This window comes from Trichosurus vulpecula, chromosome 2, assembly GCF_011100635.1.
Source record: "Trichosurus vulpecula isolate mTriVul1 chromosome 2, mTriVul1.pri, whole genome shotgun sequence".
Classification (NCBI taxonomy): domain Eukaryota; kingdom Metazoa; phylum Chordata; class Mammalia; order Diprotodontia; family Phalangeridae; genus Trichosurus; species Trichosurus vulpecula.
The window spans coordinates 418,214,168-418,241,654 of NC_050574.1; the positions used below are offsets into that span (position 1 = coordinate 418,214,168).

Consider the following 27,487-nt stretch of genomic DNA (forward strand, 5'->3'; position numbering starts at 1 on the left):
AGGATCTAAGACAACTCCAAAAGAGTCATGATGGAAAATGCTATCCACATCTAGAAAAAGAACTACGGAGTCTGAATGCAGATCAAGGTATACTATTTGCTCTCTCCCTTTTTTTTTTGTTTCTTCTTTTTCGTGGTTTCTCCTATTGGTTCTAATTCTTCTTAGTAATGTGAAATGACTAATGTGAAAATATATTTAATATAAATGTATATGTAGAGCCCATATCAGATTGCACTCCATCTTGGGGAGGGGGAAGGGGATGGAGGCAGGAAAATTTAAAACTCAAAATCTTATAGAACTAAAAATAAATTAAAAGAAAAGAAAGTTCTAGACATCAAAGATTTCAGTACTGTCAAAATGGTTAAGCTCAGACATGGATATCACTTTATTAATGGAAATGATATTAAAGAAGATGCATTAATAACAAGTCAACAAGCACTTATTTTGCAGTTCCTATGTACAAAGAACTATGTGCTAAGCATTGGAAATACAAGTACAAGTAAAAAGAAAAGTCCCTACCCTCAAAGAGCTCATGTTCCAATGAAGGAGGAGAGTACATACAAGGAAGCTAAAAAGGGGCGGTATTTACACTGGGAGATGGTAGAAAAAGTCCAGAATGTCAAGAGTCCAGCTTGGAAAGGAACAAAATCATGGCTGGTCTGGGCTTCCTCCACGAAAGAAGGTTCTGGGAGGAATCCATCACTCGAAAGAAAAAGCCACAGGGGCTTCAGGTACTTCTGTTGTGAGAAATCTGGGGGTAATGTGAAGTTCTTGGGTGAAGATATTTTTATGTTATGATAGAGAAGGGATAGGAATGATTTGCAGCTGCTCAGTAAGGACCATGGTAGGGTCTTTATGAATTGCAGCTCCAACCTCCTACACGGGTTGCCTTCCTCATTAGAAAGTGAGCTCTTTAAGAACCTGCTGTTCTATCTGCATCCCCAGTGCATATTACAGTGCTTAGCACAGTAATTCTTAGTCCATTCTTTATTATTCATTTTGTTGGAAGCATTGCCTCAAAAAGGGATTATTTACATGATTTACAGACTGCACTCCACTAATATCCTATTTAGATACCTTATCTTCAGGTGAAAGCAGAGTTATGCCAGATAAGCAGGGGCTTGGCAGGGCTTATCAAGGTGGAGAGGCTTGGAGTGCAGTTTTGGCTGCTGCTGTCCTCTTCTGCTGTCTGAAGATCAGCCTTACTTAAATAGAAAGCTTGGCCTCCCGTTGATTTTTTTAGGGGTGGGGTGAGGTGCTAAAGTTAGAAACCATTTCTTAGTAGCAATCTGCATGTGTGCAAACTGAGCCAGCATACATTGTCACAAGTCATTTTAAGTAGCTGTAGCTAAAACTAATAATAGCTCATATTTCCAAATTGGTTCAAGTCATGCAAAGTATTTTCCTCCAACAAGTCTCCCTGTTTTAGGTAGAAGTATTTTGCAGAGAAGTAGAGAAGTTCAGAGAAGTGAACTGTCTCGTCCACAGCCATTCCGGTAGTTGTGTGAGCTCCTAGACCCAAACTCAATTTCCAAAAAAAAAAAAAAAAAAAAAAGAAAGAAAAAAAGAAAAGGAAAAAGCCCCCGGTTCTTTGTACTGTATCAGGCTGCTGTCTGGCTGACGGTAATAAATTAAACAGCACACAAAGTGTGCAGGGCATCAGCAATGCCACTGGGCCCACAGGAGCCCGGGCCAGGCGCTCAAACTCTGGAAAGCATCTCTATGCAGGCATGGGGGGAGGAGGAGGGGGAGAAGGAGGGGGAGGAGTCGTCCGGATTGAAATACTTCTTTGGTTACCACTTCGGCGGTGCCCGTACTTTTCGCGGCCAGGGCGTCTGTAGTTGGGGGCTGCCCGCGAAAGAAGTCGCACTTGGGTTACGATCCAGGTGAGAAAAACACCTGCGTAGGGTTGGAGAGACAGGTGGAAGCGGGGCAAGGAGAGCAGAAGAACGGGGTCACATGATATCCAGGCCCCGCCTCTTTCTTGGCCCCGCCCCGCCGCCATGTTGAGCCCTCTGCTCTAGATGGAAGCGGCTGGGGCTGGAGCCGGGCATCACCCACGGCGCCTCCGCCTTCTCTTCTCCTCTCCCGCACCCCGGTCCCGCGCAGGACCGGCTCGTCCCCGGAGCGGCCCTCGTCTGTCTCGGACCGCGACCAGGTGAGCGGGGCGGTGAGAGTCTCCGGAGGGCGGGTGCGTGCAGCTGCTGGGACCGCCGAGCCCCGGCCCCCCTGGAGCCCGCAGCGGCCGGGGAGCGGGGGGCGCCCGGCCCGGCTCGCTTCTCTCTCGGAGGAGCTGGGTAGGGGCAGGGGCGGGCGCCACGCACTGGTGCACTGACGGTGCGCCTAAGGGGGTTCTCCTTCACCTCTGACCTCTGCCGGTCTGGCGCTTTTCTCCCCTCCCTCTTTTCCCCGGGGGTGGCACTGGGGGCTTGGCGTCCCCCGCTGCTGCCTTTACTCCGACACGGGAGGGAGAAGACCGGGCTGTTTCCCCCGCATCCCAACGGGCAGAACGGCGTCCTGACCACCTCCCCCGCCCCCACCCCCGATCTCTCCCCGAATGGGCCGGGGTCCCTGTGCGCTTTGGAGACTTCGGGTTCTGCTCCCGGGGCGTTCGCAGAGCGAGGTGGGCGCGGATGCGATCCACTCGTGCCCCGGGAATCCAGGGTTCTCTTGTTTGTTCTGGGTTTGTTTTCTTCCAGCTTGATGAGACGGGACGAGAATTTTAAGCGTTCACCCGGGAAGTTTGGGGGTGGGGGAAGAGAGTGCCCCGTCTCGTGACCCTGGTTCTTGGGAGGAATAACTTTGCCTAGTTCCTGCATCGTCATGTGACCAGGCTCATTTTTGTCGCTTGCATCGAGCTCTTTAAACTTAGGTTATTTTGGTTTTAGGACCATCCCCCAGTATCTCCACCCCCCTCCCCCCTACACCACCCCCTTAGCTTTCTCGCTAATAGAAAACAAAAGAAAACAAACCGCCTCACTTGTCTCCAATCTCAGCTGGTAGCGTTGCAACAAGCTCCATAGGGGGCAACTAGAAAAGAAAACACGGAACTCTGTTGTGGGACTTGATTCGGTGCTGCTGCGTCTTTTGCTGGAAGATGTGTTAAAGCAAGCCTATTTCAGGTTAATTTCTTAAGCGAAGTAACAGATTTTATAGCCTAGAACTCTGGAAACGGGTCCCTCGTGTTATTTTTAATTTTCAGGAGTCTAAAATAGTGGTAGCTCTCTTGTATTTTAACGCATACTGTAAGACCCCCTCCCCTACCACACATGGTAAAATTATTTGGTAGCACTTTACCAGAGTTGTTAGGACAAAGTTGAGAGCTTTTGGAGCACAGGAACTGGGGTTTTTTAATTTTTTTTTTTTTTTTGGAACGGGAAAGGCAGGGCAATTGGGGTTAAGTGACTTGCCCAAGGCCGCACAGCTAGTAAGTGTGTCAAGTGTCTGAGGCTGGATTTGTATTCAGGTACTCCGAACTCCAGGGCCGGCGCTCTGTTCACTGCGCCACCTGGCTGCCACCGAAGGAACTGTTTTTTACCCTTCATTTCCCCAGCGCTTAGCCAGGCATAGAGTAGGCACTTCATATTTATTGACTGACCGCAGACCTTAAAGCGCTATAATTAATGCTTGCTGTTTGCTTATTGTTGCTGTTTGTTGATTATTTGGGAGCTTTGAGGCTGGGGGAAAATATACCTTTTGTTAATTTTTTTTTCCGAACTTGGGGATACTCACTGCTTCTTAGGGACCAAGGGCTGGTCTGGAGTGAGGATGTATTTTGGTATACATTAGGGCCCCTTCCTGTCGATTGTCTTTTCCTCCATTCTTCTCGCTCCCTCCTCCTCTCCTCATCTCCTTGAGAGCAGAGATTCTGGAATGCTTGAGTTGTACAAATGCTAGTCAGCTCTTTGACTTTAAAGTCACATCCAAGTAAAGAGCTCACTGTCTCAGCAGTAAATTATTGGCCCTAGGATATATCAGACGTCATCAGGCAGAAATGAAACTCTTTGTCCAAGTGTCACTGTCTCCTGGCTTGCTTTTGTGTATAGTCTTAGAATTTAGAAGAAAACTTAAATGTAGTCTGCTTACTTGAGGAGAATGGGACTTGGGAAGAGTCGGTGGAATCAGTGACTTAGAAACGAATGTTTGATTTCGGATATGATTAGTAATTTAAATACAGAGGTCAGTGGATTGAAAGCCTATTGAGACCTTTGAGTACCGGTAGAAATGCTAAAAAGAGAGTGATATAATTTATCAGTTTTTGAAGGGAGTGTAGCAGATTTGACTTAAAGTCCTGGCTTTGCAACTACCTTAGCTGCTACTTTGGGAGAAGTCACATGTATACTTTCTGGACCCCAAATTCTGCATCTTTAAAAATGAAGGAGTCGCACTAGATACCAGCTTCTAATCCTATTTTATATGATTTTGTGGCAGAACAGAATTGCAGGCTAGTGTATTATTATGTGTGCTGGAGCTGGAGTCATGAGACAGGAATTCGAATCCTTGCTTCTTTTTTGTTACCAAACAAATGCACTTCACCACTTTGGACCTCTTGATGTTCATCTGAAGAAAACATGGGAGTTGGACTAGATGACCTCTAAGGTTCTTACGAGCTCTGAGTTTGATTTTTTTAAAAAATTGATGGTTATGTAGCAAGAGCTACATACTCCCTAATTTTGTACAATTTTAATGGAAAAAATAACTAATTTTCAATCATAGGAAATCAGATTTCTATCACAGTCCACCAGTTGAGTACTAAGTTGTTCTTAAAGCTGTTGTCATCTAAATAAAGCATTTATGCATGTTTTTTCTTGTATAACAACTCACTTTAGTAAACCATGTGGAGAGTTAAACAATGGACCCTTAGACACTGATAGAAATATTAGCAGTATTTGATCTCTATATAAGTATTGAGGTTAGTAAGTATCTTATGTACAATATTTCATCTGTTTGAGATCTAAGATGCACACTTAATCCTAGATATGAATCAAATATTTGTGGTGTGGACAAAGAAGAAAGTGCTTTTGTCTAGGTGATTAATCCAAGGGGAATGTAAGGGGTTCCAGGCTGGGGTTGGTGTGGCAGAAGATACCAGTTAGTGAGTACAGTGGACAGCTGGTAAAATTGGGTATTATCAAAAGTGGTTTCAAATCTTGACTCTTCTACTTAATGCCAGTTTGATCATAGACAAGCCTCTTAATCTCCCTGGGCTTTAGTTTCTTAATCTGTAAAATATCCTAGAAGGTCTCTTCTGGCTCTAATTTCTATGAAAGAGCAGTGTTTTCTATCCAGTGACTCTTGTTAGTTTAGTGTGTCATGAAGATTTTATCAACGTACTTACACATTACATATTTTCATTTTTTTTTTTGCCAATTTTTGATTTTTTATGGGGAGGAGTGAGTGATATAGATTTAGAGATGATAAAGTTTTAATCATGGGGCATAGAGGCCCAGCACTCTATCCACTGTGCCATCTAGCTGCCAAGTATGGAGGTGACATGGTCAGGCTTTATGAGAACTACTTTGACTTTGGCAGCTGAGTGGAAGATAAGACTAGAGTGAGGAAAGACTTCGGTCAGGTTGAGCAGGCTATTAAAATAGTCTAGGTGTGAGGTGATGAGGGCCTATATCAGGGTGGAGGCAGTGTCAGAGGAGAGAAGGGGGCATATTCGACAAATGATGCAAAGGTAAAATTGGCAGGCCTTGGCATCATATTGGCTATGAGGAACGAGTGAAGAATTGGGGATGACATCTAGGATGCAAGCTTGGGGGACTGGAAGGATGGTGGTGTCCTTGACAGTATTAGGGAAGTTTGAAAGTGGAGGTTTTGAGGGGAAAGAGAATGAGTTCAGTTATGAGTATGCTGAGTTTAAGAAGTCTACTGGACATCCAGTTGAAAGACAGTTGGAGATTTGAGGCTGAGGGTCAGCAGAGAGGTTAGAGCTAGAGAGGTAGATTTGAGAATTCATCAGCATAAAGATAATTAAATCCATTGGAACTGATAGTCACCAAATAGGGTAGAGGGAGAAGAGAAGAGAGACAAGGACAGAACCCTCAGGGACACCTATGGTTAGAAGGCATGAAATGGAATAGGATCCAGCAAAAGAGACAGAGAAGCATCAGTCAGATATAGGTAGAATAAGAACAGAGAAGGAAAATGGTACCTCAGAGACAGAGAGAGAAGATCAAGGAGAGAGGTCAAGAAGAATGATTGAGAAAGTAGAATGGGCTGCCTCAGGAAGCATGGGAACTGTCATTCCTGGAGTTCATCACACTGAGGTCTGATCACCTCTAGTCAGAGCTGTTTAAAAGGATATTCTTATTTAGGTATGGGTTAGGTATGTGACCTTTGAGGTCTTGACTAATGCTGAGATTTTCTGAAATAAGTAACAGATAACTAGACCATCCAGTTGAATTTTGGGAGTGGGGGTTGAGGGAGGCATTTATTGTGTCTGGAGCTTCACAGTTGTGAAGGTTAGAGTCAGAAAATTTGATTCTTCAGCTTTGCTAACATTACTGATAATCTATGCTCCACAGTAAGACTACATTTTTGATTCTTAAAATGTTATAATACATTTCAAATACATGTAGTTGGTTCAAATGAAAGAATGACTGTGTGGATATACCCTGGTACATATCAACACATCTCTATATGAATAAGATTCTAAAACTTAAATTTGACTGATGGGGGAGGGGGCAGGAAAGAAGGGAATAAATATTTATTTATATAGCACCTACTATGTGTCAGTTATGATGCTAAGTGCTTTTACAAATAATTATCTCATTTGATCCTCACAGCCACCCAGAGAGGTAGGTGCTAATAACCACATTTTACTGTTGAAGAAATTTGTTGAAGCCAAGAGGCCAAAAGGTCAGATAACTTGCCTAGGGTTTAGCCAAATTTGAATTCAGGTCTAACTGACTCCAAGCCCTGCACCCTTAGCCTGCTACCTCTGATAGGTCATAATCCATGCTTGGTCAACCTTCTTTTTCTTATCCTCCCAACCTGTGCTTTTTGTTATTCAAATATAAAGAAACCAACTCAGGTTCTTAATTTTGTGTGTATGTGTCCTGAATCCCTTTGACATTCTAGTGAAACCTGTGGCCCCCTTCTCAGAAAAATGTCAAAATACATAGGATAAGAAAGGAAACCAACTCTATTGAAATCTAGTTATGAAAATTTTTTTAAAAAAGGTTCATGAATCCTAGGATAAGAATTCCTGAGCTAAATAGTATAAATGGCTTGTTAACCAGTTTCATAAAGAATAGATATAAAAGTAGGCCATTACCTGTGTATTAATGGACAGAGATTTTTAGGGTAAGTTTCTTCAGTTTTATCAGTATTTTTTTAAAACTGTCAAATTAAGTACTCTGAGCATCAGGTAGGTTGAAACATTTTGTTACAACTGCAAAGATGTTGTGACTGTTGTTCTCTTAAGTATGAATCTGCCTCGGATATATTTCTTCTGCTGTTTCACTCCGGTTACCACAGCGATTGGGTATTCCATATCTAATCTCAGTTAACTTTCATGTTGTAAGTACAGGATGTTCTTTGAAGTGAATACTTTATGACAGTGAACAAATTCCTTGACCTCTATGTGCCTCAGTTTTCTCATCTGTAAAATATCTTAAAGAAAACTGAGATCATGAATGTGTTTTGTAAAATGTCAGCAATTATTAATAATAAATTTTCTGTTTAAAAAGCAGTAATCTTGGAACACAAAATCATAATGTTAATACATTCCAAATTAGGATAATCAGTGAATGTTTAAACACCCGTGCTTTACTCTTCAGTGAGTGTTTCAAGTAAGGTCTTCATGTTGTATCAAAATGATGACCAAATTAATAAGATTTCCGGGAAAATTTGGGGGCAATTAAGGATAGATAAGTTCTTGGTATTCTTCTGGGAAGTCCTTTATAATCAAATGAGGAAGGTGGGGTAAGCATTTTTCTTCTGGTGAAGTCATACCAAGGCATCATTCTTTTCCAGTATGATTGCGCATTTTGATCATAGGCAAGGTTCATTCATTGGGAAGAATGATAGAAATATGATACCGCTGTTGAATTTTTAACCTAAGTATTTGACTGCTCCTGTCCTGAGTGCACCCACCTCCCCATAATCCTTTCCCAATTCCTTGAATACAGTCTGTTCAGTTCTACCAGTGGAAATAGCTTTCTTTAAGGCCGGCCCCATTGCCACCTATTTTCACAAAACTTCCCCTATCCCCTTGCTCAAATAATCTTTGGGAGCTTGGGGAATTCTCTTAACTTCTCCAAGATTCCTCAGCTGTGGAATGAAGAAGGTCTTTATAATGTCACTTCTTACAGCTGTTAGTTGGAACCTTCTTTACCACATTTTAACTGTTAAGCTCACTGAGGGTCAGGGACTTGTCATTTTTCACCTTTGCATCTCTGGAACCCAGCACATAGCTGGCAAATAATGAGTGCTCAACAAATGAGGAATTGAATTGGATTTTTTCAAAAGGACTCTGTGATCTGTTTGTTCCTGTTGATTTTGTTGTTGCTTGTCCTTTGTTTTTGAAGAGGATCAATGACACCATGAAAGTGAACTGTCTTGATTTAAGTGAGGTAGAGCTGTGATTGCACACTTATCAGCCTCTCTGTCTCCTCCAGGGTCATGGGAGTCCAGTGACAAGACATAGGTCTAGATGACTGCCTATAACCCAGGTGGCAGTGGGTCTTTTTAAGCTAAGGTCTTCCCCAGGTCTTAGTTTGTCTGAGGCAAAGCCCATTGAGTAATTAAAGACTAGGTAAGAATTGAGGCAAAAGATGGCCTGGTTTGCCTTCATAAAAGAATCAGGCTGGGAGGGGAAGAACCCTTAGAGTTTCATGATCTTTTGAAGCAGCCTTTTAAACAGTTTACAAAGACAAATTTTAGTTAGTGATCACTAAAGAAAACCTCCCAAAGATAAATGTGAATTGTAAAGAAAGATTAAACATTTCAAACACTTTTATGTTGAAGTTTAGAAAAATAAAATGTGATATGTGTATGTGAGAATAATAATGTGCTCTTATGCATGCCATTAAGGTTGAAAGTCATATGGGTCTTTAGGGGAAAAAACCCACTTTTTCTCATTACCTTAGTAAATTAAATTTGCTTTTGTGTGTGAAATTTAAAGGCTTTGGTGTATTAAGCAGTTTTTCTTGGACTGCTGATTTTCTCCTTCAAGAGTTGGCATGTTTCTGAAATTGTACTTTGTCTCCTTTTTATGGATGTAAGGCCAAGTTTACTAACATTCTAAGAGAAAATACTGCCCAGTTTTTTTTTTTGTTTGTTTATTTAAGTTTTTTGGCACAGCAAACATTAGAGTCTGGTAATGGCAGAACACTAGCCCACTGGAGAGGTCCACATCTATGGGGCATGGCTCCTGGCATGTGGCTGGCCAGGTTTTGGCTCCAGCCCATGCTTTCCCTCCCAGATGATTAATTGTTGGGGCTGTGGGACCGGTAGCGCCGAGTTCCATTTTAATCACCTTTTTAAGTAAACAGGTAAAATGAGAAGTGGACACAGGACAGGAAATGCAAAAGTAGCTTCGATTTAAAAGTATTCACCCCTTTTTGCTGCCACAAAAAGTGTTTCTTATATTCTGCTCAAGCTACTCTGTGTGCAGGTAAGATTTGTGACTTTTGTTACTGCTCTGGTCTATTTGTTTAGTTTTTTGTCACATCCAAGTCTTTGTGACTCCTTTTGGGATTTTCTTGGCAGAAATATTGAAGCGGTTTGCCGTTTCCTTCTTCAGCTCCTTTTACAGATGAGGAAACTGAGGCAAACAGGGTTAAATCACTTGCCTGGGTGCACACAGCTAGCAAGTGTCGAAGGCTAGATTTGAACTCAAGTCTTTCTGTCTGCAGGCCCAGCACTCCACTTGGCTACCAAGCTACCCAGATTTGCGACTTTCGGTACTGCTGTGGTCTAGTCTGGAGTTATCATAACAGCTAACATCTGTATAGCCCTTACTGTGCACCAGAATGCTCACTATGTGTAAAATGTGGAGACAGGGTTGTAAATAATAATCTAAAAGAACCACTGTTCTTTCTCTATGGGATGGAGGCACTCAAGTGAAACAAGTGGATTATTTTCGATGTTGAATACTATTATAATCATGTAAAACTGCCATTGCTTCTCACCCTCTGCCTCCATCCTGGGCCACTGTTGGCCACAAGTTTCTTCTGCCCCATACCCACCCTGCCAGTTATATAATATTCCATGATGGAAACTTTTAGCTCTCTGTTGCAATTAGCCAAACACAAACACCTGATAGCTTCCTGCCTGTGATCTCAGAGGCTTAAAACCAATTGCATGTGCCTGAATGAGACACCTTTTCTTTCTCTTCACTCCTCCTCTTATTACCTCCTACCTTGGTGCTGCCCTAAAACATGGTCTATCTACATATGAGTGTGGTGTTACCAGCCGTACTAGTTGTATTGGTTGTTGGCCTTAGTTTAAGGAGTTAGCAGATGAGACTCTCAGCTGTCTCCCACACCCATTAGGAGTGATATTCTCTCATTGAACTCCCTTCTCCCATGGTTGTGACCCAGCAGTCATCACATGCAACAACCAGTGAGTGTTGAATTAGAGTCCTTTTTTGTTGCTCTTTCCTCCTTCCACACTGGTCTTCCCACCTGAATATCTGCTAAATCTGAGCCTTTCCTTTTGAGAGTTAACATGGTCTAAATAAAGGCCCCTTGATTTTAGACATCATTGGTTAGTTTGACTTTTCTGAAAGCTTCTTAAATCTCCCAAACTCTTTTAACACTCATTAAAAACTTAAATAAAGGAATACCTTATTTCCACTTGTTTTATACATTTAGTCAAAATTTTCTTCCTAGTATCTGAACTTTTGTTTTTCCTGATGGAGTTTCAGTTTTGGTGAACCCTAGTTTGCCCACCAGAGCTCATAATGTCTTCTCAGCTGTTTTCACATTTTGTGAAGTTTCAGTACTGTCCACTGAATTTTTAGCCATGCTCTGTCTTCCTGTCTCACTTGATGAAATCTGAACAGAGAGGGCAATTTAATAAAGGCCTGATGAATGATGAGTGTAAGAAAGAGGAAAACTTTGAACCTGTATTATATTTTCCTTTGTATATTCAAGTCAAGATTAATTTCTTTTTTAATTCTATAGCACAATCATTCAGTTTCATATTTAGTTTGTGGTTGTTTAACTCTTCTGTCTTTTTCTGCCATGCTTATACAAGTATATTCTTGAACCTAACCCAATATTTATGTAATTTTGATGTTTATTTCTTGACTTATTCAGCAATTCCTAACATTTTATCCAATTTTTGTATATTTCTCTAGCCTAGTAATGGCCGTGGTATAGTTTAATCTAGATATCAGCTGTTATCAAGCCCCACTTGTTTCATTATAATAATGTATTAAAACACCTAATTACTAGTAGTTCTACGCTCAGTACGTTAAAGGAAAACAAGATGAGATCCCTACTTTCTAAGCCAGCATTTCCATCTAAGAAGCTTTTGTGGGACTTATCTCAGTTAACAATTCAAGTGTGGTGTAGATCCCATTCAAGTTCTTCAGTGTTATCAGGATAAATTTTACAAGAAAAACAAGCAGTGTTAAGCCAAGTGACAATCTAAAGATCTACAGTGAGGAAAACTTACCTTTTTAAGAAGTCATGTTTATGAGTGGCTCAACCGCAGATAAACCTTCATATGTAACTACATAAAATTATGAAGCATCTGCTATTTGCTAGAGTTGGAACTTTCCCCTCCCAGGACAAGTTGCATAATCCACTTGAACATCCTTGGAGAAAGATGGGAAATAAATGGAGAAAGACTGATAGTGCCCCCTTTAAGCAGTGGGAGGTGCTTCCTCAAATTGGGAGGGGGGGCGCATGTTGCAGAGATGCTAGAAGAAGGTTGAAGATGGGACTGGCTTGGAAGTGGTCCTGCAGGCACCTAGAGAGAGACCTTTGTTGTGGAGAGAGGGCTTGCATTTTTTAACAAGTTTGGAAAGATCTGAGCCAATAAAGGCATGAAAAAGTAGTAGCATGGAGAGCTGAACTTTTGGGGAGTAAGTAGCAAAGCACATCAGTGGTGAGAGGGGTTGAGAAGAGAACCTAGAAACCCGATGGGAATGGAGGAATGGTGCAGTAGAACAAAAGCCAGAGAAGAGCTGCCAGCAAAAGGACAATGTGGTACACACAAAAGGGCCTTGGAAGTGAGGCTAGAGATGAGTGAACCCTCAGCTTCCTTCAGTACAGGGTCCCTGCCCTCAGGGGAGGCTAAGGTATAGAGGTCTTGATTTTGTAGACTTGGAAGTCTTTTGTCTACCTTTTAATGTGTAAATATGACTTCTGGTTTTAGGCGTGTGAGCTTGAAATGCTATAAGGACAGCAGTTGGCGACTCTTGTGGGGAAGTGTCAGAAACTGAGGTGTCCAGGCTCTACATGGGTGAGGGCAAGAGCTAAAGAAGTGAGAGGATATCAAAGGGTACTTCTGATAGGAGGGAGCATTTGACACTAGGGCTATCCGAATAACACACGAACATATGTGGGTCATTTTAAGTTTTGATATTTTTACTTATTTTGTTTCAGGCTTCATTATTAGGCAACCACTTTTGTACCTTTTTATGTATACCTGATAAAATGAAAATCTATAGGACTGTAGGATCTTAGATCTATAGTTAAAAGAGACCTTAGAGGACATTTGGTTTACCCCCTCCCCCTTATTTTATTGATAAATAAACTGCAGTCCACTTATGTAAAGTGATTGTACTAGGTCAGAGGAAGTATGAGGTAGGAATATGTAGGTATTCATATTCAGATCCCATGACTTAGAATCAAGTTAAGTGCTCAAAATTCATTTTTTTTTCCTTCTTTACCTTGCTATTTACAAAACAGATAAATTGGGTGGTTAAGAGAATTTTTTTTGAAGGAGACCTTTACAAAAAGATTATTTACCACATAATGTCTTAAAATAGCAATTTTCCAGATGCATTTAAACTAATTTACATTCAGTTCTTCTGGGCATGTTAATTATAATTTATCTGATAAATCTTTAAGTTTGATATAATGCCTATTTTACTTATTTGCTTGTTTATTAATATTTGAGTTTTTTAATATGAGTCCGAACAGTTATCTTCTCCACAGGAAATGTATTATAGAGAGAGATTTGACAGGAGAGAAGATAGGGCCTTTGACTGAATTCAAACTTCACAGAACAAATCCCCTTAAGAAAAGGATTTGTTCTGTAAAACTTGGACTCAGTCAAAAGGCCATACCCAAGGACCTAGAAGGCCACATGTAGCTTCAAGGGGTTCCCAACCCCTGGGATAGCTTTATCAGACCCTGACCCGGTGTTCTTTCAGGTCTTTTCTTGGTGGCTTCATTTCTCAAATGAATTTCAAATACATCTGATAGGACATTTTTTAAGCATCTACTATGTGGCAGTCACTGTGCCAAGCTAATTAAACAAGCCTCCATCCAAATGGAAATGGGAAAATATGCCCCAAATCTAATAAAAATGATAAAGTTTTCATAGCTTAAAATTGCACTAAGATTTTTGGAATGTCCTGTGTTATTATTTTCCTTCTCCCACAGAGATGGGTGTTAAATGATAAAAGCTGACTAAAATCTCTGTGTTTGAGGAGTTTCAAGCCCTAAAAGGATTATATAATAACAAGAAATATTTCCCTCAGTGTTGAGCATTAGCCATACCTTTGTGCAAACTGTAACTCTAAAGCATGTTACTTTTATCTATTGCTAAATTTAAATTGGAAGTGTTAGTTTTAATTTAAGTTTTTGGAAGTGAAGTAGTGAAAGCATTGTGCTACTTAAAAATTTGAACCATTTGGAAAGGCAATTTGTAAACACAACTGCACTTTGATTTCTATTGGCAGCATTTTAGCTAACTATGGCAATGGAAGATAATGTTGTAATTCCACCCACTTCAGTAACAGATTGTTTCTTCTTACTAGCTAATTCCCCTTTGTAATTAGTAATGCTTATTTGTAAAATGAGAATCTCATCAGACTTTGGATGTACAAACCATTTTGCCTTTGAAGAAATGTGTAGAAAGGACCATCTAAATAAAGCCACGGTAAAGAAATGAGAAGAGTAGGAATAGGAATGAATAACCAAATTCTCATCTTTCACTACACCATAATCAGGTACAGAGCATTTGTTATCATTTCAGGTATCCATATTTTAAGTTAATAACTTCAGAGTCCTCCTCTCTCTCTCTCTCTCTCTCTCTCTCTCTCTCTCTCTCTCTCTCTCTCTCACACACACACACACACACACACACACACACCCACACACACACATACATTTAAATGAACCTTTGAAAGGAGGGTGGTATGGTATAGTGGAATAAACACTGCTTTTGGAGTCAGGAAACCTGGGTTTGAATCCTCACATGTGGGATGTGGGGGAAGTTACTTAATCTCTCTAGAGCTTGTTTCTTGTGTAAAATAAGGAGTTTGAACTAGATAATCACCAAGGTGGCTTTAATATTCTTCTAGTCTAAATAAAGGAGCACAAGTGAGGAAAATACAAAAAGAAGGTAGTACAATGTTATGGATCATGACCGTAGAATCAGGTATTTGCACCTATCTTCTTTTCTCACTTCACCTGGAGCATAGGTGAAGTAAGCAGAACTAGGAAAATAATTTATGCTGTAATAGGATTATAAAAATGAACAATTTTGAAACTGTAATTGGCCATGATGCTAGAGAACTAATGATAAATGCTGCCCATCTCTTGACAGGGAGGTGATGAATTAAATATGCAGAATGACACATTTTGGAGAAGGGCAAATATGAGAATTTGTTTTGATTGAATAATATATTTGTTACAAGGGTGGCTTAAACATGTTTTTCCTTCTAGTTTTTCTTGGCGGGCAGGGAACAGGTATGAGAAGAAAATAAAATAAATACTTAATTGAAAAAATAATTAAAATAAAATTGGATCTTCTCTTGCATAGCTTTCTTCAGTTCTCCTTGCTTTTCCCTGACTTTATTTTATTAAATGCCATTGCCACTTTCTCACCTAATATATCAGATTCATTGTGGTAATTCTATCCAGTATCTTTACTGATAAGAATAGATCACTATAGAAACACCAGTAGATCTGTTTCTTTTAACCTCAGTTGTTTTTTGTCCTTTGGATTTCATCTCTACATTTCATTGGCATGATTTGATTTAGTTTGGAGCTCCTTCTCCCTATTTTGTAAATCACAACCACTCTCCATGGCTACCTTGTTGTCTCTTTGCTTGGCAAGCACAAGCATTTGCTGATTGACGTGGTTTATGGCTTCTTTTGACCTCGTCATGTACATGAATAATACTATTTCTTAAAGAAGTTTAATTGATGTATTACTTGCTTTCTCAGTGGTGGGAGAGGGGAGGGAGAGATTTTGAAACCCAAAATTTTAAAAAAGATTGTTAAAAATAAAAAATTTTAAAACCTTGAAAAAAAGTTGGTAGCATCAAATTTTCAATTTCCTACTTTTTGGAGTCATTAGCTTCTTTAAACAGGTAGGGTTAGTGCTCTTATATTTTGTAAGTAATGTCATTGTCAAATTGTCTTCCTTTGTACCTTGGTATTGATTTTAACCTTTGCTCTAACCTTTTGTCTGCATAGATCTGATTCTTAAATGACTCATACTTTAGTAAACAGTCATTATGTGTCAAGCAATAGTCAGTTTTATTTTTTGTGACACTGTACTTGCTATATTTTGCCCTTCATCGCTGTTGTTGAAAAAAAGTATTCATGATATTCGAAGCTTCTGTATGAGCTCCATATATCTGCCCTCTTTCATTTCTTGATCTTGATCTGTATTATCCAGCATAATGTTTGTGATCCTTGCTGTTACCAAGTGTCAAAAGTATTTGCTAACTTAATTGAGCAAGTTATTCACAAAATTTCCCTACTTTTCCTTCCTTTGCAACAGATAATGGTGTATGGGCTGTGACTTTTTCCTAGTGGTTTTTTGCTGTGTTCACAATGAGTGTAATCAAATCAAGATCACAGTGTCTGAAAGAATGCTTATCATTGCCTGTTGAGTTCAAAATGAAGCCAATTTCCTTATATTCCTTCCCGGAAAAAAAAACAAACAAACCTGTAAGCCATTCTGTGAGAATTATAATGACTAGGGAACCTCATAAATAAATTTATGATACTCTGATAAAAAGCTTTCACATACAGATTTTCTTTTTTGTAGTACTATAAGAATCTAGCAAATTACAAGTCAGCATGTTCTTACAAAATATAAAATTGTTTTATTATATCTCTTACCCATATTCTGACAGTACAGTGAACATACATTACTAAGTAAGGCTTGCTTTTTTCTTTGCAGAACAATGTTGGTAATGCAGATGATGCACTTAAACTGAACAATTTAAGGTAAAATTTACAGCCTCATATTTTTCTTATTTAAAGTTTGCTTGATTATTTCTGGAACCTAGGTCAGTTGCAAAAGTAAAAATTATTGGAGGGGTAAGACTTTAAAAGTGTATTTCCATAAATTTAACAAAATTTTCTATAAAACTTGAGGGGCTTTACATGTGTTGGAAATTCTTTGGGGAAAACTCAGCTTGTGCACCCTGTATTATATTTTTATGGTTTTAGCTACAGATGTTGATATATGACTTTGTAAGGTTAACTTATTAAATTATAAAAAGTTTATTTAAAAAGACTTGAAAGCACATCATAATTTAATTCTTTATATATTTCCATAGTGTCTATTGTAACTTAAGAATATGATACTATATCCTCAACAGATACCCAACTCCATTTTTTTTTTTAGATAAAGCCAGTTAAATAGTAACAATTTACATAATGCTTTAAGGTTACAAAATAGTAACCCTCCAATATCAGTAGTGCATGTGATCATCTCCATTTTGTAAACGGAAAAACAGATTTGTATCTTACCCAAGATTTCATGGCTGTTAAGTGTTGGGACAATACTCATGAATTAGAAACTTGAAACATTACGTTAATTGCCTTTTATAAATTTTATCTTACATATTTTATCAGTTTTAATGTTTTAAAAAAACTTAAGTGGTTTCTGGCTTTTAGTTCTTTTTTTAAAATGTCAGATTTGTGATTTCATGTTTCATTTATGATAGTCAGAACTCTCTTTGCCTTGGGCAGCTCTCATCACCTTTATCATCGTTTGGCATAGTTGTTGCAATTAGCCTTCTAACTGGGTTTCCCAAACTCCAGCTTCTCTCTTTTCCAGTTCATCCTCCACACAGCTGCCAGAGTGATATTCCTGAAGTACAAGTCTGAGTCCGTCTCTTCCCTTCTCAAGAACCTACTTGGGCTTGTGCTTATTTCTGGGATAAAATACACACTTTTCTGTTTGTAATTTAGGCCTTAGCAGTCTGGCTCTATCCTGTCTTTCTTTTGGACTTCATTTATGGCTTGTTCAATTCCTTTTTCTGAGATAGGGCAGCTTTCTATTTCTTTTTCTGTTAATCTGGGCATTTTATGTTGGTGTAAAATTCATTTCAATCAGGTCATCAGTCTTATTCATATCTAATTGGGCAAAGTTACTAAAAATTTATTTCTTTGTTGTGAATTCATCTTTTTTCTCCCATTTTTGATACTGGTAATTTGACTTTCTTCTTTTTAAATCAGGTTAGCCAATGATTTATCTTTTCCACCTCCTCCCCTCCCTCCATAAAAAAAAACCAAAAAAACAAAAACAAAAAACCACAACTAGAAGTATTTGTTAATTTAGTGGGTTTTTATTTGTTTTGTTTTGGGGTGTTTTTGTTTCTTTCAGTTTTGTTAATTTCTTTGATTTTTTTTCAGGATTTCTATTTTAATTGGTGCCTTTAAATAGTATTCTAGGTTTTTAAACTTGCAGGTCCTCTTTCTCTTTTATTGATGAAAGTGTTTAGGATTTAATTTTCCCCTAAGGACTACTTTGATCACATTCCAAAAATTTTGGTATGTTGTCTCATTATTTTTAATGAAATTGTTTTTCCCATTTGTTCTTTGGCCCACTTGTTTTTTAGGTTTAACATAAGTTAATAAATAATATAAAGGACCACTGAAGAAACTATTAAACTAATAACTCCAATTAATTTTTAATAAGTTTCCTCTGTGGCCCTTTATCAGATATAATTTTATTGTATTGTGGTCTGTAAAGGACAACATTTAATGTTTAATATTTCTAATAGTTCTGCTTTTCTACATTTATTTGTGAGGTTTTTATGTCCAGATAGACAGTATAGTCACTTTTGACATACAGCCTAGAAATATGTATATTCCTTTCTATTTCTGTTTAATAATTTCTAGAGGTCTATCATAACATTTCTAAAAAATTCTATTCAGGCTCTACTTTTTTGATTTGTTTTTGGGGTTAGATTTATCTAGGTCTGAGAAAGGTAGATTGAAGCCCCACACTATTATAATTTCACTATAAATTATTTAACATTTCCTTTAAGTTTTTCGAAGCTGTGTCATTTTGTGTGTGTGTGTATGTATGTGTGTGTTTAATATTGATATTAATTCGTCTATGGTACCTTTCAGCACAATGTATTTTCTCTGTCTTTTTTGTCTATTTTTGCCAGTGCTTTGTTTGATATCATGGTTACTACTTCTGCTCTTTTTACTTCAGTTGAAGTATAGAAGGTTGTGCACCAGCCTCTTATTTTAATTCTTTGTGCATATTTCTGGTTCAGGTGTGTTTTCTTGTAAACAGCATATTGTTGGATTCTGCTTTCTTATCCATCTTGGATGAGTTTACCGTATTACCATTCAATTATAATTGTTAATTGTGAATTTCCCTTCATCCTATTCTCTTGTACTTTTTTTTTCTCTTTACAAAGAAAAAGGAGGTGAGATAGAAATGAGCAGCACCAGGGTCCTAGGTTTAGTATAGTCTGTTTCTGCTCCCCTGCCTTTTTTTCTTTTCCTCTCCCAGAGCCAAATAACAGGTTCTCTTCCTTCCTTCCTGTTTCCCTGAAATACCCACCTGTGTGTTGTATGTGTGTGTGTGTGTGTGTGTGTGTTCCTCCCTCGTTTGACCAGTTCAGATGACCATGAGGTTCAAGAGTTGCCTGCTGTCCCTTTCCTCCTTGTTTGTATAGACTTCTACTTGCATACTCCAATTATGTGAGATAATTTTCCCTAGTCTTCCTTCCTCACCGTCTTAAACCACCCCTTTCCTCCTTTCTTTCCATTCTCCTGTGATCATCAGAATATAAACAGAACCATTCCCAAGCTTTTTGTCTAATTAGACTCTAAAACCTCTCATGATAATAGAGTTTTGAGAGTATCAGGATAGATGAATTATTTCCACATATATGAATATAGTTTATCCTTTAGATCCCTATGATTGCTCATTCATTCTTATTTGTATTTTTTTCCTCCTTTTGTATTTGTATTTCAGAGTTTCTGTGCAGCTCTAGTCTTTTCATCAGGAATGATTGGAAGTTCTCTATTTCATTAATGGTACATTTCCCCCCCTGTAGAATTATAGTTTTCTTGGGTAATTCTTGTTTATAAGCCTTTGGGAATATTGTATTCCAAGCTGTTGTGGTGGTTGCTAAATGTTACGTGATTCTGGGTGTGTAGCTCCTTGGTATTTGAATTCTTTCTTTCTAGCAGCTTACAGTGTTTTTTTGTTTTTTCTTTACCTGGAAGCTCTGGATTTTTGCTAAATGTTCTTGAGAGCTTTCATTTTGGGCTTTCTTTCAGGAGGTAAACAGTGGATTCTTCTGGTTTCTGCTTTGCCCTCTGGTTCTAAGAGTCTGAGAGTCTTTTACAAATTTTTGAAATATAATGTCCAGGCTCTTTTTTTGTTGTGGCTTTCAAGTAGTCTAATGATTCTTAAATTTTTTTCTCCTTGATCTATTTTTAAGATCACTTATTTCAGATATGAGATACCTTACATTTTCTTCTATTTTTTTTCTTAATGTTTTGATTTTAATATTTCTTATTGTCTCATGGAGTCGTTATTATTCATTTGGTCCATTTGTTGATCAGGTACATAAGTTTTCATTTCTCATTTTTTCTTTTATTGCTGTCCTTTGATTTAAAAAATAATTTTATAGTTCATTAAAAAACAAGACTCTTGCTTTCTTTTCTTTAGGAATTCTACTTGAACTTTTGCCCAAGCTGTGTTTTTCTAGGAGGCTTTTGCTTATGGTATTGCAGTTCCTTTTTTTTTTTTTTCAAACAACCCCCCCACCCCCTTCCCCGTTTGTGTCTTGAGCATCCATCACCATAACTTTTATGATGGGATTCTTTTTTTGTTTGTTCATTCTTCCATCTTATTTCCTGACTAGGATTTGATGTTATGGCCTGGCTCTGCGCACTTTCGGAGGGAATGTTTGGGTTGGTCCTGTTGCTTTTGTCTTCTGGTATTGAGTACTGTATTGTTCCAATATCTCAGGGACTGCTCAGGCTGGGAAACTGGGCTTACCTGGGTTTAAAAACGTTCCAATAGTTTGCTACTGGATTCAGCCGCTGTCAGCCAGCTGGAAAGCTCTGCAGGTTCAGAGTATCAGAACAGCAGGCTTCCCTATGGTCTGGGAGTTCTGCCCTGGTTTTTCATCACTGTAGGTTTTAGACTGCACTTTTTTGGCCAATTAGTGGTTAAAGGTCTCATATTGCTACAAAAATTCCTACAGGCTTCTTTTTTAAACTGTAAAAATGCTGTATGAGTTACAAAAATTGTTTTCACATTTACTGACTCTGGGTGGAAGCCTTACTTAGGGATCTTTGTTAATGCCACAGTAATAAACTACCTTTGGTAGTAGTGTTAGCTTCTTTTTAGTCATTAAGCAACAACTTTTTTAATAATACATAAAAATAAGACTTACACACAATTGGGCAAGAATGTTAGTGATTTGAAGTTGTATGAATTAGGAGTTTTTCTAATAGATAAGGAATCTCAATTTGAACTCATGTTACACGGACCAGGATATTGCACATGTCAAATTGTACATCTAGGTTCTATACAGCAAAAGCTTGATAAAACATTCTGGTGATGGCCTTGACCCCTTAATAGTTACATCACATGTGAGTTCCATTGTACTAAAAAAAATGCCTGTGTGGAAAAATATCCCCCTGAATAGTGATATTTCAAAAGTCTTTAAATGTAAATTATTATAATTATTATGAAGTGTTTAATGGAAGATTGTTGGAATTGTCTAGGAAAAGTTGGTATTTGTCTTTAACATGTAGATATATGTAGTGAATCTCTAATAGGGGCATGAATCCATGCAGCACTTAGGGGCAGGAGAGCATGGAAACTAGATGGGCTGATGACATTATAGTAGTGTTGGAGTGAGGAGAGCTTATGAAGTTGTGAGGACCCAATAGTACTTTTAAAGAAAAATGCTTTAAGAAAAAAGAAGGGAGCTGAGAGTAATCCAGGATAAGTTGGTTAACAGCTCAGGGGAAGTAGCTGCCAGTTGTACTGAATAATTGTGCAGGGAAAAAAGATAGGAAGAAACTACTGAATTGTAGAATTAGATTAAGAGCTAGAAAGGACCATATATAATAAGGCTGTAATGGTAGAATAGAACCAAACTGTGTAGGGCTTGAACTATTAGGGTAAGGAGTTTGTGATTTATCCTAGAGGCAAAGGGAACTGTGGAAGGTTTTTGAGCGGGGAAGGACATGGTCAGAACTGTACTTTAGGAAAATGAGTTTTGAGGTCATATGAAGGATAGCTTAGAGAGGGGAAGACATTGGTGGCAGGGAGATCAAGTAGGAGGCTGCTAAAAGTGTTTGGCAAGAGATAATAAGGAACGAAGTAGAGTAGTGGCATTTTAAGTATAGGAGAAAAAATGGCTGTCAGACAAGTTTTGGATGTAGAATGGACAAGACTAGGCACTTGGTTGTGAGGGAGATGAAGTGGGGGTAACTTTGAGGAGGATAGCAGATCCCTTCATTTTACAGATGAGGAGTCTGTGGTTTAGAGAAGTAATTTGCTTGAGGTCCTATACTAGGTGGTGGAGTGGTCAAAGCTTCCTTCCTAACTCTCAGTCCTCTGTGCTCAGGTGGTGTAGCTTACACTCTGGAATTTTTCAGTTAACCATTTGATCAGATTGTGACTAGTGTGTTTCCAGAACAGTGTGGAAAGCCCTCCTCGATGGAGAGTTTTTGCTAACACAGTGATCTCATAAACTTCCATGAGGTCAGTTATCATCTCTATATAAATGATTCCCACATCTCTATATTCAGCCTTAGTCTCTGCTGAGCTACAGTCAGACATTTCCAGCTGCCTCTTGGACATGTCAAACTGGATGTCCCATGTGTATCCGAAACTCAACATATCCAAAACAGGACTCAAACTTTGCCTTAAAACTCTCCTCTCTTTTGAACTCTGCTATTACTGTTGAGGGTGCCACCATCCTCCCAGTTATGGAGGCTCAAGATCTCACTATCATCCTCGACTCCACGCTCACCCTACATCTCCAAATATTAAAAAAAATATTTTACAACTCCAAATTCTCCCTTTCTCCACCTCCTCCCTTCCTTACTCATTGAAAGGGCAAGAAGAAATATGATACACATTACACATTATGAAGTCATTGCAAAATTTATTTTCACACATTAGCCATGTTGCCCAAGTGAATAAAAATGCTCCAGTAGATGATTGTTACAATTCAATAAATGTGTTTTGACTGCCTCCCAGCAATAGAATTTCTAACTAGGACCATCCTGGCTAACTATCGAGTTCTGCCCATTACCCAGTAGACTGGCCACTGGGAGATGATTTCTTTGGTTGTGGTAACCTATGAAACAAAAATATGTAAAAGGAATGGTGAACAAAATTCACACTGTTTAAAACTCTTTTGTCTTGTTTCATATCATTTGTAAAATGGAGAATAATAATCCTTTATCTACCTGCTTCACAGGTTGGGGCGGGGGCACTTTGTAAACCTTAAAGTACTTTCTATTTCTAGTTTGAGGCAACTGTAAATTTTAGGATAGCTTCTGGGCTTGAGGTCTGATTTCTACAACTCTATGCCTTAGGATATTTTCTACATATGCCTTGTTTTGGTGTGTGAAACGTTTGTTGTTGTTAGTCCTTCATTTGAAGAGGACCTGTGGCATCAGGAGGGTGATGTCTTGACTTGAAAGTGAATTGGAGTTAAGTGAGACAGGGCTGTGCAAAGTCATCAGCCTCACTCTCTGCTCCAGTCATTTGAGTTTAGTGGCAAGACAGATCAGGACAACTGGAGATTGCTCCCTATGTGAAGCATACCCCATTCTCAGAAGGGTGTACCCAAAAGCAAGAACATTTGGATGATTTGGCGGATTCTCTTCATCTACTGTCCTGGGATTCTAGAACTCTTGACGTTTTACTTCCCTATATTAATTTGCAGTGGCCAGGGATTCCGTTCTCTCAGAGTTCAAAACATCATAGATTGAGTGCTGGAAGGGACCTTAGATAATATTTAATTGACACTTCTCATTTTGTAGATAAAGAAACAGGCTCCTGAAGTTACTTCCCCGGTATCAGTCACTCAAGATGCCTAATTTTGAATATGGGGACGTAACCTGTAATTGCCTTTATTCTAGTGTAACAGCTGAGGCTTTTCCATGAAAAGTTCTATTCCAGCTCTAGCATGATGGCAAGAATGTAAGATTTGAGTTAGGAGAGTGGCTTTGAATTGTGACTCTTGATATTTAGGAGCTGTGGGATCGTGGACGAATGATTTAGCCTCTGAGCTATCGTTTCCTTATCCGGCAATTGGAGTTGATATAATACATTATACCTAACATGGTTTTGTGAGGAAGAAGTGTGACATAGTGGTGAATTAATGTACCTCTCTTTGCTTCTGAATTCAGAACCTTTAGTCTTTCTCATGGCAGAATCTTGATCACCCTGAAGGAGTCAGCAGGGCTCTGTAAAACCAACAACAACCAGCTCACAGAACGCTGCGAGCCCAGGTTCTTTTGATCTGCTTTACTAAGGAAAGCAGCGTTAAGGGGTTAACAATCTTACTTTAATCCAACATAAAAAGATTCACTCAGCTCAGGGGAGAAAGCCAGCACTCCAAGCTTCAGAGCAAATACAAACAAATTACAAACATCAACGGAAAGACCTTGTCTGATTCAAATCTCAATTCACAGTTACTGGAGTTTAACAAAGTCTGAACATCCGGGTTTACAAGCTGGAGGACTCTTAACTACAGCTGCCCGGAGTCTCCACATCAGTCCACCGCCGAGAGAGCGAGCCCTAAGCAAATAGCTCTGTCTTCTCTTTTTATGAACTCTTTAGCCGTCATCAAACGTCATCTGAGGGACCAGAACTTGAGCTCTTACTATTGGCTCTGGAGTTAACAACTCTCCTTAGGACCCACATGATCTGAAATCGTCACAAAAATGTGACTTAAACCCATGTGGTCTAAAAGACTCTGATGTCACAAACGTGTCACTCAAACCCATGTAAACTAGGCTTTCACTTGAGGCAAGGAGGTCATCAGGGACTCCTAATTTAATCAAGGAAACAAAGGCCAAACTCTTCAAAAAGGCACTTGGTTGAATAAGTGCTAAGAGCCCATCTTGATAACCAGTATAGGCTCCTTTGCTTAGAAAATGACCATTGTACTATACGGGATCTAGAGGCACAGAAAGAAACTTTCTTACCCATGTAAATATATTTTTCCATCTCTTCAGAGGACACTGGTTGCATTGTATGAAAAAATTTAAAAGATATACATTGAAGTGTAGGTATTAATGTTGAATTAGAGAATTGTCTACTGGAGGACTAGCTAAGTTATAGAGCTGTGAACCCATTCAATAAAATTATGGATCCATTAAGTATTCAAATATGAAGCAAGCGTATCTCTCTGTACATAAAGAAAACAGACCTTTTCCAAATGCAAACTACGCATACATTTCTGTTGTCTCACTGCCTACCCTGCCTACGGTCTTCCCAGTAAAACAACAAACCATCAGCTAACAAATCTATCGTTTTTGAGTTGTGTCCAACTCTTCTTGACCACTTTGGGATTTTCTTGGCAAAAGTACTGTAGTGGTTTGCCATTTCCTTCTCTAACTTGTTTTACAGGTGAGGAAACTGAGACACACAGGGTTCAGTGACTTGCCCAGGGTCACACAGCTAATAAGTATCTGAGGCTAAATTTGAATTCAGATCGTCCTGACTCCAAATCTAAGTACTCTATTCACTGTGCTATCTAGCTGCATCAATTTACTTTATGTCTTTTAAACCATTCTGCTTCATTATGGAGAGCGGAGCCAATTAACATTTGTTGGAAAGATCAGTTCTCAGGAAGTGGATTGTCTAACTTCTTACTGATGAGTCCTATATTGGTGAATTAAAGGCTACAGTCCAAAGTAACTTCAATGGAAACAGTTGAGTACTTTGGATAAATCGAATTAATTTCCTTAGTGGCTAACTTTTTCTTGTCTTTGATATCAGGTAAAATTAGCCAACTCATGTTTGCTTGTTTTTCAAACCATAGCCTACTGCTATTTTGATTCAGTTCTAAAATTTGGTTCAGTAGGAAAATTTGACATTTCTGTTAGAGGGGAGAGAATTTGTTACATTGTCAATCTGTATTATTAACCAAGGAAATCTTTTAAATTTATTGGAAGATCTTACATTTATAAAGTGATAACATTCAGAGATGCAAAAAAGACTTTGTCTTGAATATCATATATTGATTTTGTTAATTTTGTAATAAAGTTTTGCTTTCATGGACTTTGAATGGAGAAGCAGGCAGTACAGTGTAGTGAAGTGGAAGGAGCATTGAACTTGGGAATCAGGAGTCCTGGCTTAAAGTTCCTGTTCCTACTATTTACAGGTGAATTCTCTTCTCTATTAGGATGCTACTCTAAGTAATTTTAATTAGCTCAAGAGTGTATTAGACGAAGTAGAGCCAGCCAGATGCTACCTTTGTGACCATGGGCAAGTCATTTCACCTTTCTAGCTTTTAGTTTCATTTGTAAAGTGGGTATAACAGTGCTTGTACTACCAGGATGATGTGAGAAAAGTGCTGCACTTAGTAGGATTCTGGGAGGTAGTTTAACTCCGCAGTTTGTAATCAGCCCTTCATACAGTTTAAAGAATCACAGAATTTGAGAGTTAGAAGTGGGGCCTCAGTGGGCATCTCATCCAATCCATACCCAAAAGGAATCCCTTTTATAACATATATGACAAGTGGTGGACCCAGTCCCTGCTTAAAGAGCTCCAAGGATAGAGAAAGCAGGGCTCTCACTTGGGCATTCATAGCTAACAGTGAGTTTTTTGTATAAAGATACATTTATTGCATTTGTGTAAAATTATTTGTGTAAATAATATTTTTGAAAAAAATTGTGTAAATATATTTTGTGTAATAAATTGAGAATTTGTCTGAACAGGAACTAAAAGATTTAGTGATGATTGTTCTCTTTTTATTTTATAGGATTTTGCCGGAAAAAGATCTTTTCATTCAACAATGGCAGGAAAATCATCACTTTTTAAAGTAATTCTCCTTGGAGATGGTGGTGTTGGGAAGAGCTCTCTTATGAATAGATACGTCACTAACAAATTTGAGAGCCAGTTATTCCACACAATAGGTGTGGAATTTTTAAATAAAGACTTGGAAGTGGATGGACACTTTGTAACTATGCAGATTTGGGACACAGCAGGTCAAGAACGCTTTAGAAGCCTGCGAACACCATTTTACAGAGGTTCTGACTGTTGCCTTCTTACTTTCAGTGTAGATGACTCTCAAAGTTTCCAGAACTTGGGCAACTGGAAGAAAGAATTCATTTATTATGCAGATGTCAAAGAGCCCGAAAGCTTTCCTTTTGTGATTTTGGGTAACAAGATTGACATAAGTGAAAGACAAGTTTCTACAGAAGAAGCCCAAGCCTGGTGCAGGGACAACGGGAACTATCCTTACTTTGAAACAAGTGCAAAAGATGCCACAAATGTTGCAGCAGCTTTTGAGGAAGCTGTTAGAAGAATTCTTGCTACTGAGGATAGGTCAGATCACTTTATTCAGACAGATACAGTCAATCTTCATCGAAAGCCTAAGCCCAGTTCATCTTGTTGTTGACTATTAAAAAGCTTTGCCAATATAGCTCTAACCAACTCATTTACAAAATGGGGTGCAGGGGAAATGAGAGGAAGAGGACCAGAGAATAAAGTCTGGCAAGTCCAGTTCTAATAATAAAATTTAAACTAATCTATACTGCTGCTTCATTAGAAGGTGGAAGGAAATAGCCATTCTTTGAGTAACCTATTTAGCAAAGGCACATAACATTTATAACGGTGTCTCCAATAACAAATGGTTACTTAAATTTTAATGTGTAACTTACAGAGCTAGTAATAAATCAAATGAATAATTAAAATGAAAACTTGAATTTCTAGAAGCACTACTTGGGTTGTTTTTTCCCCTAGAATTCAAATGGAGAACACATTTTTGTATGTATATATTTTTACAAAATTAGCGATTCATTCTTAGTTCACTGAAAGCACATATTGAAAATGCTCAATATTAAAGATTTCAATCACAAAATTA

The 27,487-nt window shown here is 38.6% G+C and overlaps 1 protein-coding gene across 2 annotated transcripts; it reads left to right on the forward strand.

The window, feature by feature from the left end:
• The first annotated feature begins 1,997 nt into the window (after nt 1-1,997).
• RAB9A (RAB9A, member RAS oncogene family) lies at nt 1,998-27,487 on the forward strand. Of its 2 annotated transcripts, XM_036745661.1 has the most exons (3): nt 2,069-2,158; nt 16,336-16,382; nt 26,384-27,487. In XM_036745661.1, exon 3 carries the CDS (start codon nt 26,417-26,419, stop codon nt 27,020-27,022), a length of 606 nt encoding a protein of 201 aa, XP_036601556.1. In that variant the 5' UTR covers nt 2,069-2,158; nt 16,336-16,382; nt 26,384-26,416; the 3' UTR covers nt 27,023-27,487. The 2 variants fall into 2 exon arrangements, with proteins under 2 accessions (XP_036601557.1, XP_036601556.1); XM_036745662.1 differs by lacking the exon at nt 16,336-16,382 and having other exon boundaries at nt 1,998-2,158.